The sequence below is a fragment of the Eptatretus burgeri genome, chromosome 6 (genome assembly GCF_056783735.1).
Source record: "Eptatretus burgeri isolate ZD-2024b chromosome 6, Ebu_testis_v1, whole genome shotgun sequence".
Lineage (NCBI taxonomy): Eukaryota > Metazoa > Chordata > Myxini > Myxiniformes > Myxinidae > Eptatretus > Eptatretus burgeri.
In genome coordinates this window covers 31,453,675-31,472,814 of record NC_140966.1, presented here as the reverse complement: position 1 = coordinate 31,472,814, position 19,140 = coordinate 31,453,675, and the positions used below count along the sequence as shown (strand labels likewise).

At 41.8% G+C, this 19,140-nt stretch overlaps 1 protein-coding gene across 2 annotated transcripts in view; it reads left to right on the top strand.

Moving 5' to 3' along the window:
- Positions 1–19,140, top strand: part of LRRC40 (leucine rich repeat containing 40) — a 53,389-nt gene that overhangs the window by 13,027 nt on the left and 21,222 nt on the right. For both annotated transcript variants that reach the window (XM_085884473.1, XM_085884474.1), the window contains exons 4-6: positions 4,278–4,407; positions 5,064–5,187; positions 16,111–16,250. In XM_085884473.1, the coding sequence (XP_085740599.1) occupies positions 4,278–4,407; positions 5,064–5,187; positions 16,111–16,250 (394 nt within the window). The remainder of the gene's footprint in view (positions 1–4,277; positions 4,408–5,063; positions 5,188–16,110; positions 16,251–19,140) is intronic.

Below are 19,140 nucleotides of genomic sequence, written 5' to 3'. Positions count from 1 at the left end.
AGACAGGAAAATGTAATATCACCATGATGTATTACATCTGCAGATAAGCCGTACGCATGTTTTTGCTTCATGTATGTACATTGGGTTACTTTAAAAATATATATTTTCAGCGCCAAATGTGCCATTATACACTGTCCAAATAAAGGGATGTGTTTATTTGTGTGAAAAGTGTGCCAAAAACTGGAAATTATGCACAAAACCCTTAATTTATTTAGCTTTTGTGTGAATAGCAAAATTAAAGGGTGTCAGTGAATGACCTACAGTTATACACACTCTCCTCTCTGTCCAGCCGGCGTTCAAATCCCGATCCAGCTATGAACTGTCACCCCGGTGACACGCATGTTCTTGCTTCATGTATGTACATCGGGTTATTTAAAATATCATATCATTTAGGGGACATGTGTTGCAATGCAATTCTCGCTCTTGTTGTTTTTTGTTGCATTTTACGTATGCACCATCTCTGTGGCCTAAACCAAATAAGAAAAAGAGTAGATTAAGAGTTCTGCACATTCAAGGATAGCTGTTCTGAGTTATTTATATATATATATATATATATATATATATATATATTTATATATATATATATATATATTTTTTCTTCCAGTTGGTGAGAAACCCACATTCTTTGTTTGTGCGAGTTAAGCAATTCATTTCACGAGGCATAATGAGACGCTTGAATTGTACTCGTGTTGGTCAGGTAAAGAAAGGCAAACTAACAGCTCTCCAAAGGCAAGCCAATCTGCATGTAAATAAATTCACTTGTCAGCCAGGAAAATGTATTTGTTTAACGAGGGAGAGATATCGCTGGCCTTGTTTCCTGGGATTTCATTGGAAGCCGTCTGGCGCCAGATCTCTGGCGGTTCTCAACAATTCTATCGCCGGTGACTTGCCGAGTGTTTCTTTTCACAAAATAAGTCAATAAAATAAAAATCTGGAGGTACCTTGCACACTTTATTTAATTCAACGAATGTTGACTTTGCAAGGAAACCGATAGTGAAATGTCTAAAAAAAAAAAATTAGTCGTTTGATTTCCTTACTATTGTATCCTGTTCTCAACACCAAATAGAGGTATTACTTAACGAAGCCTCCCTCATGCAAAAACAAAACCCAGAGGGTATCTCAGGCTAAAGGCATGTACTTGGTTGTGGAGCATGGGCTCGAAAGGGAAAGCAACTCAAACTTCGATCATCTGCAACCCCCCCCCCCACCCCACACAAAAAACTTCACCCGCACCCCACACACTCAAACCTCCCCGCAAAGCCTCCCTCCCCCGATCCTGCCCCCCCCAACCACGATCCTGCACCCTGCCCCCCCCCAACCACGATCCTGCCTCCTTCCCCATCTCTAACTATGTGGACCTCAAACATCCGAGGTCTCCGCTCTAACCTGACAGATCTCTCAATCCAGGCCGCTGCCGACAAACCAAGTGTCGATTTTGAGTTCGGAAGCTGATATTTTGATGACCAAGGGATTTGGCTATAAAGAGTATTTTTGATTAATTAATCGATGAATTATTTTCTTTCTTGCTTGTCTGGATGATATCTCAGCCATCCTTTGAGCTAGAAAGCTGAAATTTGGGGACAAAAGTGAAGATGTGCTTTGGCAAAAACGCTATTTTTTGATTAACCAATTAATCGATTAATTACCTTATTATTATCAATTAATTAATTATTTGTTTTATTTCTCATCCTTGCAATATCTCATGCATATTTTGAGCGAGGAGGCTGATATTTGGACATGACAGTGACCAATGATTTAGCATTAAAGGATATTTTCGATTTATTGATTAATCAATTAATAAATTTTTCATTTTTCGATTAATTACTTAATTTTCCAAAAATTACAGATTAGGATGAAACAGTGGTGGTTTAGGTATGCTATTTGGCAATTGATTGAGAACTTAATTTTTTTTATAATCATTTATTTATTTGGGTACCAAGCCGATAAGGCTGGGTAACCTATTGTTTTTCTTCTGTTTATTTTTTGTTTTGTTATTTCTTCCATCAACAATTTGCGTGTTTTTACGCTTTAAAATTCATTTTCTCGGCAACCTAAGTCAGATTGACACAAAATTTTCACCTTAGTTTGTATCTTTTTTTTGATAGCATTCTGAATTGATAATTTTGATCTCAGGTCACGTGGTACGGGCGCCATCTTTAAAAAAACTAAAAACTTTGGACCTCTGTATCTCTGAAACCGTGCAACTGGAAAAAATTGAAACTTGGCACATGTTAATGAACTCCCCATGGGGAACATGTGTGATTTTTCGTGACATCGGTGAAGTGGTATCCAGGTGAAAATTCGACAAGGAGAACGCTGCATCGGAAAAAGATGAAATTTCTTGAGCGTCATCGACGCAACAATTCACCGTCAAAAAAAAATTTAATTATGACGACACAGGTCACTTGGTTCGGCAGCCATATTGTTCTGAAAATTAAAAAAAAAAAATCTCCAGAATGGCTGGACAGATTGAGGTGATTCTTCATGCACACTTTCTCCCAAGACATCCTTTCACAAGTTTGTTAATTTATATTTGATAGGTCACATGGTTTGGCGGCCATATTGAATTTACCCGAAAACCATCAAACATCTTCTTCTTCTCCAAAACGGCTAGACAGATCAAGGGGAAACTTCACATTCATATTCTTCAATGCAAGGGGATATAAGTTTATGAATAATTTCTAGGTCACATGGTTTGGCAGCCATATTGGATTGAAGAAAAATATTAAATAATGCTTTCTCTGGAACCACTTACCCAATCACTTTGCAACTATCATCTAACCCCATGGCTGCACATACAGTAAAAATTACGCCACAAATCACATGGTTTGGCAGCCTTCTTGGATAGAAAAATGCACCTTGTCCGATAAACACGAACCTTAACAATCATGATCCGCTACCCCATTAGAGGGAGACTATAAATTTATGATACAAGTCACATGGTACGGCAGCCACATTGGATTGAAAATTTTAAAATTAAAAAGTAGTCTTCTCTAAAATAGCTAAACAGGTATGACCGCCTATCCATGACGAACGAAAAGTTCCCACCTCTTTTTGATGTAGGTCACATAGTTTGGCAATCATATTGGATTGAAGGAAAAATATTAAATAATATTTACTCTGGACCTGCTGCATCAATCAATGTGAATCTTCACAGTTATGATTCAGCATTCATGTGGAATGAAGGTTTTAGATGTCAACTCTAACAGTCACATGGTTTGGCAGCCATATTGGATTGAAGGAAAAATATCAAATAATATTTACTCTGGAACCGCTGCATCAATAAATGTGAAGCTTCACAATTATAATATACCTGACATGGGAAGCATGTTTAAATTTGAACCCGATTGGCCTCAAGGTCTGGCAGCCAGAATTATGAAATTATTTGAATCAGAGCTTGAAGAATTATTTTTTTTTTGCATAAGGCTCACTTGGCTGCACCTGCATGCGGTTTAGGGTACAGGAGCAGCAATTCAATTGATGCCGACGATGGCCCCAGGAAAAATGGTCAACTGAGTACATAATAAATGGATGGAACGTGACCTGTTCCTTGGTCCATAACTTGTGAATTCCGCATTGCAGAGAAACGTGTGGGCCCTCATTTGACTCAGGGGAATCCCACTGATAGTGTCCACATTTATTACTTTGTGTTCAAGTTATTTAAACACCAATTAAATTGCTTCTGACTATGTATTCAGGAAAAAGGGCTAATTGCTTACGTATTATATAGATTGGATGCGGCGTGTTACTGAGTCCATAACTCATCAATCCCGCGTAGTAGAGAGATGTATTGGGGTGGGTTGGGGGGGGGCTTCGTATTACTCGGGGGAGTTCCGGTTTACCCTGTGTACCCACGGTGACATTTCCCGCACATTTATTGCTTCGTGTTCAGGTAATTGAAACGCCAATTCAATTGATACCTACAATGTCCCCAGGAAAAATGGCTGACTGCATCCACAATAAATAGATTGAACACTTCGTGTTACTCGGTCCGTAATTCGTCAGTTCCGTGTTTTATCAAAACAGGGTTGTGTCGAAGCCGGATGTGTCCGATTGAAGTGGGTTGTTTCAAAGCGGGTTGGTGGGGGGGAGGGGGGGGTATGGTACCCGGCCATAACTGCTCGCAGTTATAAAGCAAACCGCCTCTAGTTATTATTATTAGTAGTAGTAGTATGTATTTATCACCTTGCCTGGGAACTGTTACAATGGAAAGTGCTCAAGCACATTTCTTGCAGAGAAAAATGCTCTGAGTTTTTTGTTGTTGTTTGTTTTTGCAGTCACAATAAGCTTAGCTCTCTACCCGAGCAGACCTGTGGCTTGTACAACTTGAGGAGTTTTCAGCTGCAGTACAATCATTTGCAGCAGCTTCCTGATGGAATTGGGATGCTGGTACAGCTGGAGGAGCTGGTGAGTTTTTGTTACAGTTGTGTGCAGAGCTGTATTTGTCAGCATGCTTGAATGTGCTGGGCAAGCACGAGATGGTTGCACGCAGTCAAAAAAAAAAACGATTAAGATTTTAAAGTAAAACAAGGCATATTTGAAAAACTGATAATTGCTGAAGCTGGTGGTTGTTGTTCATGGTTATTTTTTTTTTTGACCTTTTCTTTGTATGAGGAAGGGAATGCACCATTCGGCAGCAAATTCATCTTCAATGACTTTCTCAGTGATTTTCTGTGGAGCAGCTCTCTTACTCTGTGGTTCCCTGATTGGCTGTGAAATATGACATCACTAACCTGTTTATGGATCCGCGATTAGTTATGAAATAAGCTGCAGCTTCATGAAGTATGTTTTGTGATCGAAGAATGAAAAAAAAACTATCTGCAGGGGTCCAATGAGTTTAATTAAACAAGCGATAGTAATTTATGAAGTGGAGAAGTTGTTTTATTGTTTTTTGTGATAAAATGAAACGAGTTTGGTTTCTGTGATGAAGCACGATATGAGTATCACAACTGTTACCAAATGCAAGGGAAGCCAACTACCTTGTTTTTTCTTTTTGGAGGGAGCGGAAGTGGTATGAGAATGCGCAAGTTGTAATATATTTTATGTTTTTTATATTTATATAGGACTTGTCCCACAATCAGCTGATATCACTACCTCCAACCCTCGGCAAGTTGCAAAACCTTATCCGGCTCAGCGTCGCCAGTAACAGCCTGAAAAGTTTGCCTCCAGAGATGTCGGGGATGAAAGGTGATGAACTTTACAGGAGCTCCAAATATATTCAGAATTAAGATAATAAAAGACTGTTTGGCTTACTCTGGTTTCGCAATATTGGTGATTACTGTACATAGACCGTGTATTTTGTGGTGACTAATTCAAACGTCTTTTGTGATATTACTTGTGTGAGCAACTTTTATCAGTATTGTAGAATTAGATAATGAAATGACCAGCATGTAAACATTTTGATATATATTTAGTTAGTAATGTTAACCTTTACTATCAGTAGTTTCTCCATGTGATGGTGCAGAATTGTTCCGCCGGCCCACGTGATCAGCCAAACCAGATGCAGATGTAATGGAGACTTAACAGGAATAACAGGGTTCGGTTCCAAGGGCCTCGCAAAACCCCAACCAAAACGTTTACAGTATGTTATTTGGACGATAATAACATTTTATTGATGCTTTTATACAACAATACATATAACCTCATACATGCATATATATATATATATATATATATATATATATATATATATATATATATAATTCCAGCAATCTCAGTGTGTGTGTGTCTGTCTGCGACCACCGTTTCTCGACAACCACCAGTCTGGTCTGATTGAACTTGCCAGGGATGCGCAGATGTGCCTTTTCAAGGTTTGATATTAATCGGACGAGCGGTTCCCAAGTTACGGCCATTTTATTGCTTTTTTCAGTGTTGGAAAGGTGTATATATCGCAGCTGAAGTGGCGTTCCACCTTATCATGCCATTTTTTGCCCAAGTAAATCTCAGAATAGTGATAACAGCATATTAATAATAATAGCACAATAATTGGCAGTGATAAAAAGAATAACGTGATACAATGACCAATGTCTGTCAACCAATAACGACCTATATATTGTCTGTCGACCAATAACGTCTGTCAACCAATGACAGGAAACGGTGCTATGATGTCACGAATGCCGTCACAATGAATATATATATATATTTTTTGCACGATTGACGTCTCAATTCTTCTTCTTCTTCGTTTGGTATGACATCACAATTGACGCTGGGGACCTGAGTATGTGCCTTTTCAAGGTTTGATATCGTTCTTCATCCGTTTCAGCTGTTTCCCAAGGTTTGAATTAATTGTTCAAATTTTTAATTAATCCCAAGGCTTGAATTTTCCCAAGGGAAACAGCTGTTTCCCAAGGGTTTGAAAGCTGTTTTTTCCCAAGGTTTGAATTAATTGTTCAAATTATTAATTAATTCCAAGGTTTGCATTTTCCCAAGGGAAACAGCTGTTTCCCAAGGGTTTGAAAGCTGTTTTTTCCCAAGGTTTGAATTAATTGTGCTTGGTCGACATTTGTGAATACATTGAGAGGTGAGGAGAGGGCAAGAGAGAGAGGGGGGTGAGAGAGGGGAGAGGGGGGGGCGTCACAATTCGAGAGAGGAGGTGGAGAGAGAGGGGAGGGTGAGAGTGGGGGTGGAGAGAGGAGAAGCGAGACTAGGGGTGAGAGAGGAGGGGCGAGACTAGGGGTGAGAGAGAGGGGGAGAGAGGAGGGGCGAGACAAGTGGGGGGGGGGGAGAGAGAGGGGGCGTCACAATTCTTCTTCTTGGTTTGATATGACGTCACATTTGATATGACGCTGGGGACCTGAGTATGTTTCCCAGGTGTTTCCCAAGTTATGGCCATTTATGATACGGTTGGTCCGATCTAATTGAAACAATGCCCCAATCCAGTCGTCGTTTAGGAGAGCGAAGGAACGGACCTGCACCTACGGGCCCGCACTAGTAATTATTAATGTTGTACTCCAACAAACACAGCAATAACTAAAATGGCACTCAGTAGAGCACATACTTCTGCCAGGCTGATTAGTTTACGTTTTGTATTCCACTTACAGGCAACATCTTGATTCTGACCTGAACTAAAATTTAATCGGTTTGTTGTCATCTAACCAACTCGTCCACCAAGTTTCGTCCGAATCCATCTATATTAACTTTTTGTGATATCGTGCTGGGCCCAATCTCTCAATTGTGAAGAATTAACGCCAGGTGGGGTTGATTCAGCCTGTCATCCTTCTGAGGTCAGTGAAATGATAATAGAGGGCACAAGGATGCACACCATGAAAATTATGCAACCACAGCCAAAGGCTGTATAGCTATTATGGGTACGTTCAAAAACTACGCAATGCCATTTTTTAATTGTTTTTTTAGTAATTTACGTCACGTAATGCTTAATTACCGTGCATTCTGATGGGCTGTATTAAATCTTACCAGCCAAACCCGCATTCTGCACGAAGTTTCTCAAGTGAGGGTTCGTTAGGACGTCAATATATTCAGTGTTCACAATGTGATTTATAGAATTTCTTTATATACAATGTTTCTTGTTCCATTTTTTTTGTGTCAAATGCACCTTCTGAGGTAGTCAGCATTTACAGAAGAGGGTTTTACATTGCAGACGCTGTTTTCTCGGATTGGCATTACACCTCTCAGCGGTGACAGACGTAATGACGTCAGCGAATGACCGATGTCATGACATCATTACACCTCTCAGCGGTGACATCACACATGCAAATGAATGTAAAAATTAGAAAATCGCCAAAAATTCCCAAACCTGTCTGTCTGGCACGATCTCACATAGCCGATGCTGTACATTAGACCACAGAATACCCGCATGCCGAAAGTGGTGACAATCCGTCCAGCAGTTTCAGAGGAGATACGTCCACAAAATATGGCTTAGCGTATTAATATAATAATTATTCTACATATGATTGGATTTTTCAGGGTTTCTCATCGTGATTAGCACTCGACCCAAACAAAGCCGGACAGTGTATAATCAGCAGAGGCCTACATGTTTAAATGCGTTAGGCCCACCAGAAAGTCAAGATGGTGGCCATATCGTTTTGTCAGGGTGCCTGGGTAGGTGTAGTCAAGCGACCAATGTGGGTGTGGTCCGGCAGCTGTCAGAACAATGATTGCACATTTCAAAAATCGGCCCCCTACAACACAACAGCAGCAATGCGTAACTCTCATATACTTGAAGTGATGGTACAACATGTGACTCAGCATTGGCCAAATACACTGCACTGCAGTACAGTGCAGCATCTCTCCCATGTACCTGATATACATTTGTTTAGATGCAGTTGAATGTAAAATTAATGCAAAAATGACCATTCAATCTCGCACTTTCAATTGTATGATTTAGTAATTTGCTTAAAGTTTAACGAGAGAATGAATAGAACACCTTACCTAGTCTTCAGAAACAAGAACATAGTCTGCGAGGTGACCATTGGTTTTGATTGGTCGAGATGACGTAAAATGCCGTAATATTTTGTGCAAGTACTGGTTAACGGAATGTTTTTGAAAGTGCCACAAAGGTGATTTGTGTTCTATAGTGTTCAAGTATATCATTCAATTGAAATAAAATGAAGATTTTAAGTGTTAGAGAAAAAATTTTTTGGAATGTCACCGCCATTGATGCAGTGTCTTTTACACCACCTTATTTAACACGTTGCATTAGTTCTTTGCGCCTGTTCTTTGTGTCCTTTATGATGTCCTTAAGAGCAGTCCGTTTCCTGTTTGAAATTATCAATTTTGTTCAGCTGCCAGACGAGCAGACAGACTAAAAAAAAATTATCTCACTCCTCTCTGTACATGTGCAATCGGGATGAATTTAGAGCCAAAGTACTACTAAACTAGGTTTGTTTTTCGATTCGTGTTCAAAATACACCATTCAATTGAAATGAAGTTGTTCCTCGATCATAAACTGACGTTTGTTAACAGATAGATAGACAAAGTGAACCAATTGCTTCACACCGCTTTTTGCTTCACGAGGTTAAAATAAAAATATATTAAAAGATTGACTACCGATTCTTCTTAAAGTGGGTGAAGTTTGATTTGGCACACTTTTCAAGTTGCCTGGACTAGTGGGCGTACACAAGTGAAATGTGAACGACAAAAATCAGCGCCTCACATAATGAGAAAAGTATTTGCTGATTGAAGTAAAAATGTTCCCAAATACTTGACGGTGTCCATTGAAACGTGATGCAAGGAGACACAATGCGACTGTGATGCTATTTATAATTACTATTTTCTTTTTTGTATACATAGTCGAGACTCATGGAAGAGCTAGTACATTGAACGGATCAGGACATAACAGACAAAAACAGGACACAAAACGCACATCCAAAACACACACAAAATAGATTCAGAACGAAACTCCAAGGAGGGAAAACTGGAAAAATGAAAGGAGGGATTTGGATGGGGTTAACGAAGGTAGAAAAGATCATTGTTTTATGATAGAGGACAATCTGAGGTGGTGGTGAACAGCTGTCTTGAAGACCTGGAGGGAAGACTGAGATTGAAGAAGATGTGAAAGTTGGTTCCATAGGTGGGGAAAAAAAAAACAGGAACAAATGAGTAGAGGTGAGCAGTGATTCTTGATTTTGGTATTTTTACCAGAAGGGGGTTGCTGGTGGACCTTGAGTGCCCTGCGGAAATGTGGGGTGGGGGGCGGGGACGACATATCTCAGACATAGCAGGGGGGTGAAGCCAGAGAAGAGACTGTAGAAGACAGACAGACCACTGACCTGCATGCAGTGAGAGAGTGAGAGGCCCAAAGACTCAGCCACATCACGGGAGATGCCAATAATCCTCAATGCCTTGGTTTCCACAGTGTGAAGCCGGGAAAGGTGAGAGGCAGGAGCACCAGCTCAGAGGGGAGAGCAGAACTCCATCAGGCTGCGGACGAAAGTTTTGTATGCGGTCAGGAGCTCAGGTGTGCCAAGGAAGGACTTTGCACGATGGAGGATGCCCAGTCGGTGACTGGCTTTGCAGGCCAGGTTGGAAATGTAGCTTTCCCAGGAAAGTTCATGGTAAGTAGTGAGACCCAGAAGCTTGAATAAAAGAACTTCTTCAAGAGGATTGTTGAGAAAGTAGCTAGGGGGGTTGGGGGAGGGGTCCAGACAGTCCTATCGGAGAGAGAGTGTGAGATTTGTCAGGGTTGAAAGACCTGTCCCATGTGTTGGACCAGTTTGTGATTTTATCCAGCTCTGCAGAGAGCGAAGAGGCTGCTGCTTGCCAATCTGAGGAATGACAGATGGTGCAGCAGAGTGTGGAGTCATCAGCAAAGAGATAAAGAGGATGTTCCAGAGAGTTGGAGAGATCATTGATCAAAACCAGAAAAAGAACAGGACCCAGGACGCTGCCTTGAGGAACTCCAGCCTGGACAGGAAGAGGGGATGAGAGGAGGAGGAGGAGGAGGAGATGGGGACCATACTCTGTGCAGAACGTTGGTGCTGCTTAAGCAGTCTCCTTGGCTATTGAGCACAGTCCTGGATGTGTCGCCACTCCGACACAGTATACCAGCATGCTGGCACTCATTTTGCTGACCTCGGAAGGATGACAGGTCGAGTTAACCCCACCTGGTATTAATTCAACAGTTGAGCAGGATTTTAACTCAGGACCCGAGGATCCAAAGCCCACCACCCTAACCATTAAGCCAACACCAGGCAGGGATGAGAGAACTCCATTTAGGGCCACACATTGGCTGCGACAGAAGAGGAAGTCTGCAAGCCATGAGTGGAGATGTCCTTGGATGCCATCAGAAGAGAGTTTAGTGAGCAGGGCAGGGTGCAGGACTGTATCGAAGGCCCGCGATATATCTCGGGATATGGCTCTGATTTCATGTCCGGCATTGAGGATCTCCATCCATTGCTGTGAGAACAGAAGCAGCATATCCAGGGTAGAGTGACCTGGTCTGAATCCAAATTGATGATCGGAAATCAAGCCATTGGCGAAGAGGAAGGATTTGATGTCTGAAGCGATGATTTATTCCATAACCTTGCTGATTGGTAGAAGGTTGATTGGTCTAGGTCAAGTTGCAGGAATCTGTTTTTGCAATAATGTTTTTCTGATTTCCAAGCAGATGGCAGATGACCTGGAGCAAATGAGAGGTTGAGTAAGAGCAGCAGAGCAAGTTTTTTTTTTTAGGACATGTGGGCTGATGCCGTCTGGACCGGTTGCAGGATCTGAGTTGAGGGATGATGGCAAACTCTCCACTTTGTCAGAAGAAAATGACAGAGTCCAGGGACAGCTGGGTACAACTGGGTAAGGTAGGTACAGAAAGTGAATGGTTTGGGACACAAGATTTAGAAGCAAACATGGAGTTTAGGCATTCAGCTTTTAAGTGCAGTGTCAGTTGCGTGGCTATTTGAGGTAAGGGAGGGGATGGAGGGGAAACTTACACCAGAAACAGGCTTGACTAGACGCCACCAGGATTTGGAGGAGGAAGACAGATTTGAGAGTTCAGACTCGAGATTAGAAAGATGATGTTTTCTGGATCTCCTGAGGGTAGATATACTTGTTCTGAGCTTTTTGGAAGGAACTGAGATTGCCTTCCATGAGGCGAAGGCAAGTTGTTGCAGGACAACTGCTTCGCCGCAAGCTTCAGTGTACCAAGGGTGGGAGGAAGGATAGGACAACTGAAGACGAGATGGGATAAATCTGTGCATGAGAGACAGAGAGAGCAAATTGAAGACCACAAGGGAAAAACCAGAGATGTCACTTTTTATAAATTTCAGGGTTATTGCACCTGCCAATAGTTGGCAACATAAGGTTTCCTCTCACAATATTACTTTAACAAATAACCAGGGGTGTCACATAATTTATATGGTATAAAGTTTAGCCGTGCAATGAAAAAACAAGTGTTGTCAAACTGAACAAGTAAAAACCCAGAGTTGTCAGTACTTTACTCCTGGTTATCTCCCTTTCATCATGTTAACTGTTCCACCATAATATTCAGAGTTGAGAATCTAAAAAAAATGAAAGGTTGTCAAACTTTCACAGCATAAACTCTGAGCACAACAATGGCCTATTTGGTTATATCATGGGCTCCGTAGTTGGTGCATATCGTGGTTCAAGCCTGGTCAAACCTTTATTGTGACTTTTATGGGACCCACGCCGTGGCTTAATGGTTAGCGCGTCTGAGTACCCATCCTCATTCGATGTACCCACCGCCCAATCAACCTGCTTAGGTATATGAGGGAGTCACATGAGGTGACTTCGGCTATCGCGGGGGTGGTTTATCCTTGGTTTCCTCCCGGTTTTCCATTATATTAAGGAGTATGGAGTAAGAAATGGAGAATCCGTCGTCATATAAGCAAAATATCCTTGAGTATGGCGTTGAACACCAATCAAACCAAAAAACAATGACCATTTAATGCTGAAAAAAATAATCAGTGATCACCAAAGTCATGTAATGTATGCTAATAACCAACAAGCATGAATTTGCTACACATCCTGGGTTAAAATTGCATGGCAATTATGAAACAAGGGAATAACCAGTGATGTCAGTTTGCAACATTGATTCGTTCTTTGCTCTTAAATTAAATAACACAGAAGCTTGGCAAATGCTACATGCTTAATTTGATCGGCCAATGATCACTCTTCCTTTTACTGGAAAAGAAATCTATATGACAGTTATTAAACAGTCCACCAAAGTCTTGAAACTTTGTTTTTCAGTTTCTTCAAAATTGACTTATCCTGACATCTCTGGTTTTCCCCTTGTGGTCTTCAATTTCTTTGAAAGAATTCCCAGAACGAGTTGATGTCTGAGGAAGTAGAGATGGGAAACTCGTCTAGAAGTTTGATGGCTGCTTGAAGTCCCTGCCGGTCGGCCTGAGTGAAATGCCAGACTCGATAGCACTGAGGAGTTTCTCTCATAACAGCGAGAGAGATGTCTACTTTGACAATCATGTGATCGGATGAACCGATTGGAGTGGAGGAAGAACAGCAAATATCTTCAGGGAAATTGGTCAAAATCAAATTTCAGAGAAAGTCCTTCTTGCCCAGCTGCTCAGTTTGGTTGGACAGCCAGCTCTTGAGAAGAGTCTGGGTGGTTCCATATTCTTTCCATTTCCTGATGATGGAGCTCACTGTGCTCTTGGGAACTTTCAACACTCTAGAAATTGTATTACACCCTTCCTCAGATCTATGCCTCATCAGAATTGGAGTTGTACGGACAGTTCGTTGGACTTCATGGTAGAGTTTCTGCTCCGACATGCACAGTCAACTGTGGGACCTAATATAGAAAGGTGTGTAAGGTGTGAGTCTTTCCAAATAATATCCAATCAATTTAATTGGCTGCAGGTGGACACCAATCAAGTTGTGGAGATATCTCAAGGATGATCAATGGAAATTGGATGCACCTGAGTTCAATTTGGATTGTCATAGTAAAGGAGTTGAATACTTATTGATACAAGACATTTCACGTTTTCATTTTTAATAAACCTGTAAAAAAAATTCTAAAAACATGTTTTCACTTTGTCATTTATGGGGCATTTTGTGTATAAATTTTTTTTGATTAAAACCACTTTCAATTCAGGCTGTAACACAACAAAATGTGAAAAAGTCAAGGGGTGTGAATACTTTCAGAAGGCACTGTACCTCCAGGCTATCCTGCGAGCCCAATCCTAGAACTGGTGCGCCTAAAAATAAAAAAAAGTATCTCAATGTTCCACCATTGAGCTCTCATCAATAATATTACAAATATCGACGTCAAGCAAACGTTGTTGTACAATGATTATAATGCCAAAAAAAAAACTATCATCTTTAAATGTTACACCATTTTACAAATCGGTGTGTGGTCGTTCGCCAGCAGTGATGTATTGTTACGAATCTGGCAGCCATTTGCACACAAGAGCCAGAGTCCCCGCAGTTCAGTTATTTTGATAAGTATGTGTTTATAGTTAGAACCCTCCCTATGTCTAAAGGGAATTACATGTGTGTGCTGCGAAGTTTCTTTCTAGTTAGATTTTTGCAATACCCAACGCCAACAAATCAATCCTTCACTTCTTTGCACCATCAACGCCATTGCCCACGTGCGTTCGACCATGGACGTGGGCAGTGGTTTCCTCACATCAAAACACCGACTCCGCCCAGGAAAGGAGGTGGTTCCCCCCTGTCCAATCACGGATGGCCAGCACATCACCCCATGAAACCTTGTCCAATCAGGGCAAAGATTACCTCAGAGCTCCGACTCCGCCCCAGAAAGGCAGGGTTTCCCCCTGTCCAATCAGAGGGGGACAGATATCACCCCACGAAACCCTGTCCAATCAGGACAAAGATTACCTCAGAGGACCGATGTCCCCACCCTGCCCGTGGGAGGGACAAGAATCGCCAGGCTCCCCTGAGTGTTCGCTGGAGTTGGGTTGGAATTGTCGGAGAAGAAAGGGGTCGCCATTGCTGTTGGTGGTCGTCGTTGCCGTGTCTCAAGCTGGTCCTCTGACGATTGCACAGCCGTCGACTTCCATCTCTCATTTTGTCGAGCAATAACCGGGAGTCCGAGCCGTCAATCTCCACTGGCCCTCTGTGAGAAGCGACCCTGGACCCCGCTATACCGTGTCTGGGCTCACTGACGACCCCGAGTTTCATACCTGCAGTCACGGGCCAAACCGCACGAGGCGGCCAGGTACCGACCAAACTCTGACCTCCAGCTTCTCTATCCCCTTGGCTGCGAGGGTCGAAATAAAGATAATACGGGTCCATTTTCTTTTGGTGTGTGTGTGTCTGTGGTGGTGCCGTCCTGTAAGTAGAAATTGTACAAGTGCTTTTGCTCACTGTACATTGCCTGCATATTCGTGATAACTCTGCTCTGTGTCTCCCTCCCTATTATAAATAAACCCCTGTTAAATGTTCCAGTTCGTTGTCCGTGTTTTCTTTCATTGGCCTAGCATGGTTCGGGCTGGAGAATTGGTGAGGCTGATTGGGCCGTAAATTGTTCATTTGGTCCGGCGCGGCTTTGGCAATCCCCGCTCGGTTACGCCGGATCCGAGTCGGTAATAGGGACTCGGTTCGGACAAAGTCGGCCGAGGGTGTGGTTTCCCCGGTAGTTAGACGGCGTGGGTACTTAGGTAAATTGGAATTAGACAATTAACCCTACCCCAACGCCGTCAAAATATTGGCGTCCACGGTCCACGAAGGGACCCGTGACCTTCGGAGTTATCCGAAGGTTACGACCTTTAATTCCAGTGTTCGGTGGGAGACGGCCCAACTGCTCCATCTCGCGGTCGTCCTCGCCACCGAACCCGGCACCACAACAGTATTAATTATTCTGCTTTTAAATATTTGACTTTTCTCTCAAGGTTCATTACAAACGTCCTTTTACATACAAAACTGGTAATTCGTTTTGGGAGAATGACCTCGTGATATAATTCATTGGTCTCGTCAAGGTGTGAAACTGTTCGACTTGTCACCCCAAATCTTTGTTCAGGATTGCTTCAATACCAGCCTGATCTTCCAAATACAATTCGGTATTCATTAAAATCTAATCTAATATAATATACACGACCTCAAATTATTGCAAGAATTATCAACACCAAATACTTTCATATGTGATTTCAAAATTATTTTTGAAGCCATTGATTGAGCGATTTGAAAGAGAACAAAATTTCAGATTATTCATTTTAGTTTGGCATGGTGTCAAATTGTTTTAAATTTTTATCATTATTGTTATTATTATTATTATTATTATTATCAACTTATTATTTCAGGTTGATTGTTCTCAGCAGAGAATTGCCACTCCCTGAACTCCCTGCCTGGTGTTTCCTTGACAACTACTCCATTTGAGGGACTTCACAAGTTATAGGAATGCTATATTTTGTCATTATAAACTATAGTCATTATGGGAACATTATATATTGACTGTCCTCCCAATCGGAGCCAGTTCAATCACCTGGATACGGCACAAAGTGTAACTGCTTTCACTTAAACCCACAAGCTTGTTTGTAAAAGTTGTACAGAAATAGTTTGGTCGACTGAAATGCCTTTGCCCTGTGCAAATACAGGAAACTACATCATTAGCAATCCATCGATATGAACAAATGTGATGGAGTAAGCACATGTCCCCCCCCCTACCCACACTCCCCCTGACCACCTGTTTTTTTCTTTTCTGCTTCTCTTTATTGGGTACAGCCCTTCAAGAGCTCAACATCACTCAGAATTGCTTGGATTTTGTGCCAGAAGAACTAGGAACATTGCCTAGCCTTCAGATGCTGCTTTTGCAACAAAACCAGCTGTCTTCATTGCCTAGGCTTGGCTGCACAAAGATCAAGGTTCGTTTTTTGTTTTGTTTTTTTTTCCCCCTCAAACAGCAGGCATAATGCACATACAGTCCCCATAAATATGATGTTCATTTGCACACACCCAGTCACACTTGAACCAAAATAAAAATTTCTGGCAAGTTGTTTATCTCATTGAAGCATACTGTGACAAAACATTCTAAAGTAGGACAGTTGCATAATTATGCATGGTTCGATTATAATCTGCTGGTTAAAATTTGCATTATTTTATGGCCAAACGTGTGATGGTCAAATACGACATATATTGTTGGCATATTAAGTCTCTTAAATAATAGCATAGGTTTTATTGTAAAAAAAATATTGTCGAGGATCTAGGGTTTGGGAAGAGCAATGTGAGTGTGTGCAAAGGCAACATAATTGCAGTATGGGAATTGGGGACACAGGAATTAACGAGGAACAGTTGGATGCAACAAGCAAATCATGAATGAACGAACAGGGAAAGAGGAGAGGGAGGAGTGGATGATGCACAGTAACCTGAAAGAGGATTGTGTTCTGCAGAGTCAATGGGGGTAGCATAAATAATCACATATAGGAATGGGAGATGACACAAGATGTTGCACTGACTGCTTTTGAAGCCTTGGACGGAAGTGTGAAATTGAATGCCCTCTGAAAGGAAGTTCCAAAAAAGGAGGAAAAGAGGAACAAAAGAGTGAAGGTGGGCAGTAATCCGATAGTTTGATTTTAACTTGTAGGGGATTACTGGAAAAAAAAAAACAAGTAAAACAGACATGAAATGTCATAGCCCCCATTGTTTAAGTAATTTTGCTGTTTGGAATTGATGGGCTAGCCCATATTTATTTACAACTAAAATGGCCGCCAGTCTACCAGCCATCTTTGATCAGATCACAAAATAAAGTGAGGGGCACGTGTATGCCATCATGTACTATACTTGTGCCAAGTTTGAACAAAATTGGACCATGCATGTCTGAGAAATGGTTGGGGACACATTTAAGGAACAAAATTGCCACCAGTCAGCCATCTTGGATCTGATCTCGAAAAAAAGACGTGCTTATGTAAACCATCATTCATTATTATCTGTGTGCCAAGTTTGAACAAGATCGGTAAATGCGTGTCCGATAAATGGTTAAGCACGTGTTCGACCTGGAATTTTAGTTACCTGTAAAATGGCCACCAGTCAGCCATCTTGGATCTGATGTCGGGAGGGGGGGAGAAATATGTGTATATGTATACCATCATGCGTTGTCTTTCTGCTAAGTACAAATAAAATTGGTCCATATATATGTCTGAGATATGGTTGTGGACGCACGCACGCACAGACACGAAAATCAAGACCAAATCCATAAGTCCCCGTTTTGGACTAAGTCTAACGGGGGCTAAATAGCATGCATAATGAGCTGGGAAGGGTCAGAATGCAGATGGAGCAAACCTGGAGAAGCAATTAACAAACCTAAAAAGAGGCCACAAACCCATCTGTGCTGTATGCGTAAGAAGCCTTGTGCTTCAGCCTCATCAGAGGAGAATTTGGAGCTTTAGATTCCATAAACTCCAGGAGAGAGAAAGATGTGATGCTGGGACACCAGCCAGTAGAGTAGAGCAGAGCATGACTCCGTTGAGCTAAAGACAAAGGCCTTGTTGTAGGTTGTGACTAGTTCTGATTTTTCCAAGGAATTACCAAGAACGAAAGAGAATGTCACGGTTGTGGGTGGGGGATGATCTGAGATGGTGGTGAACATCTGTCTTGATGCCCTCTCGGAAAAAATGAGGTTTAAAAAATTTCTTTATTTATTTTGTTTACATAGTCTAGGATCGTGGAAGAACTAACATGAGTACACTGAACGGATCGGGCCACAATGAGACAATTGAAGAGAATATCAAAAATTACCAAAATCAAGAATCAATGCTCACCTTCATTCCTCTTTTTCCCCACCTTTGCAACAAACTCCTACACACTCTTCAATCCCACTCTTCCCTCCAGGTCTTCAAAATAGCTGTTCACCACCATCTCTTGTCTTCCCCCATCCAAAACCATGATCTTTTCTATCCCGTTATTCCACCATAAACCCACTCCCTTCAAATTCCCTGCTTTCCTTCCTTTAAGTCCCTGTAGTGTCCATCTTGTTTACCCTGTGTACCCTGCCCCATCCCTCTCCCTTCCACAGATCTCCTCATGTGTCTTCCCCACTGTTTTGTGCTTCCTACTCCCCTTGTTATACGTTATGTGTGTTGGCTCTTTTTACGAGCCTTGACATTGTATTTATAAAAAAATTTTAAATATGGAAGTTGGTTCCACAGGTGGGGAAAAAGGAGGCACGAATAATGAGTGGAGGTGAGTAGTGATCCTGAATTTTGGGAGCTTCACCAGAAGCGGGTTACTGACAGACCACATGCTCCCTGCAGAAACCTGATGGTGAAGGGACAGCATGGAAAGAACAGAGGGCATGAGAACAGAAAGGAAACTGAGACCACCGACCTGTCTTGATTTGAAGGTCATAGGCCCAGAGATTCAGCTTCATTGCAGGATATTCCAACGATTTTGAAGGCCTTGGTTTCAACATCATCAAACTGAGTAAGATGTGAGGTAGGGGTGCTAGCCCAGAGGGGAGAGCAGTACTCCAAAAAGCTGTGGATGAAGGCCTTGTCGGTGGATAAAAGTTAAGGTGTGCCAAGGAAAGATTTTGCATAACGGAGGATGCCCAGTTGGCGACTGGATTTGGAGGCCAACTTTGAAATGTGGTTTGCTGAAGACATGGCTGATAGTGAGGCCAAAAAGTTTGAGTGACTGAACTTCAAGTTGTTTGTTTAGGAAGGAGATGAGAAGGTTTGCCAGCCAGTCCTTTCGGCGAGACAGAGTTAAGTGTGAGATTTGTTCAGATTGAAATATGTATTTCAAGTGTTTGAGCTC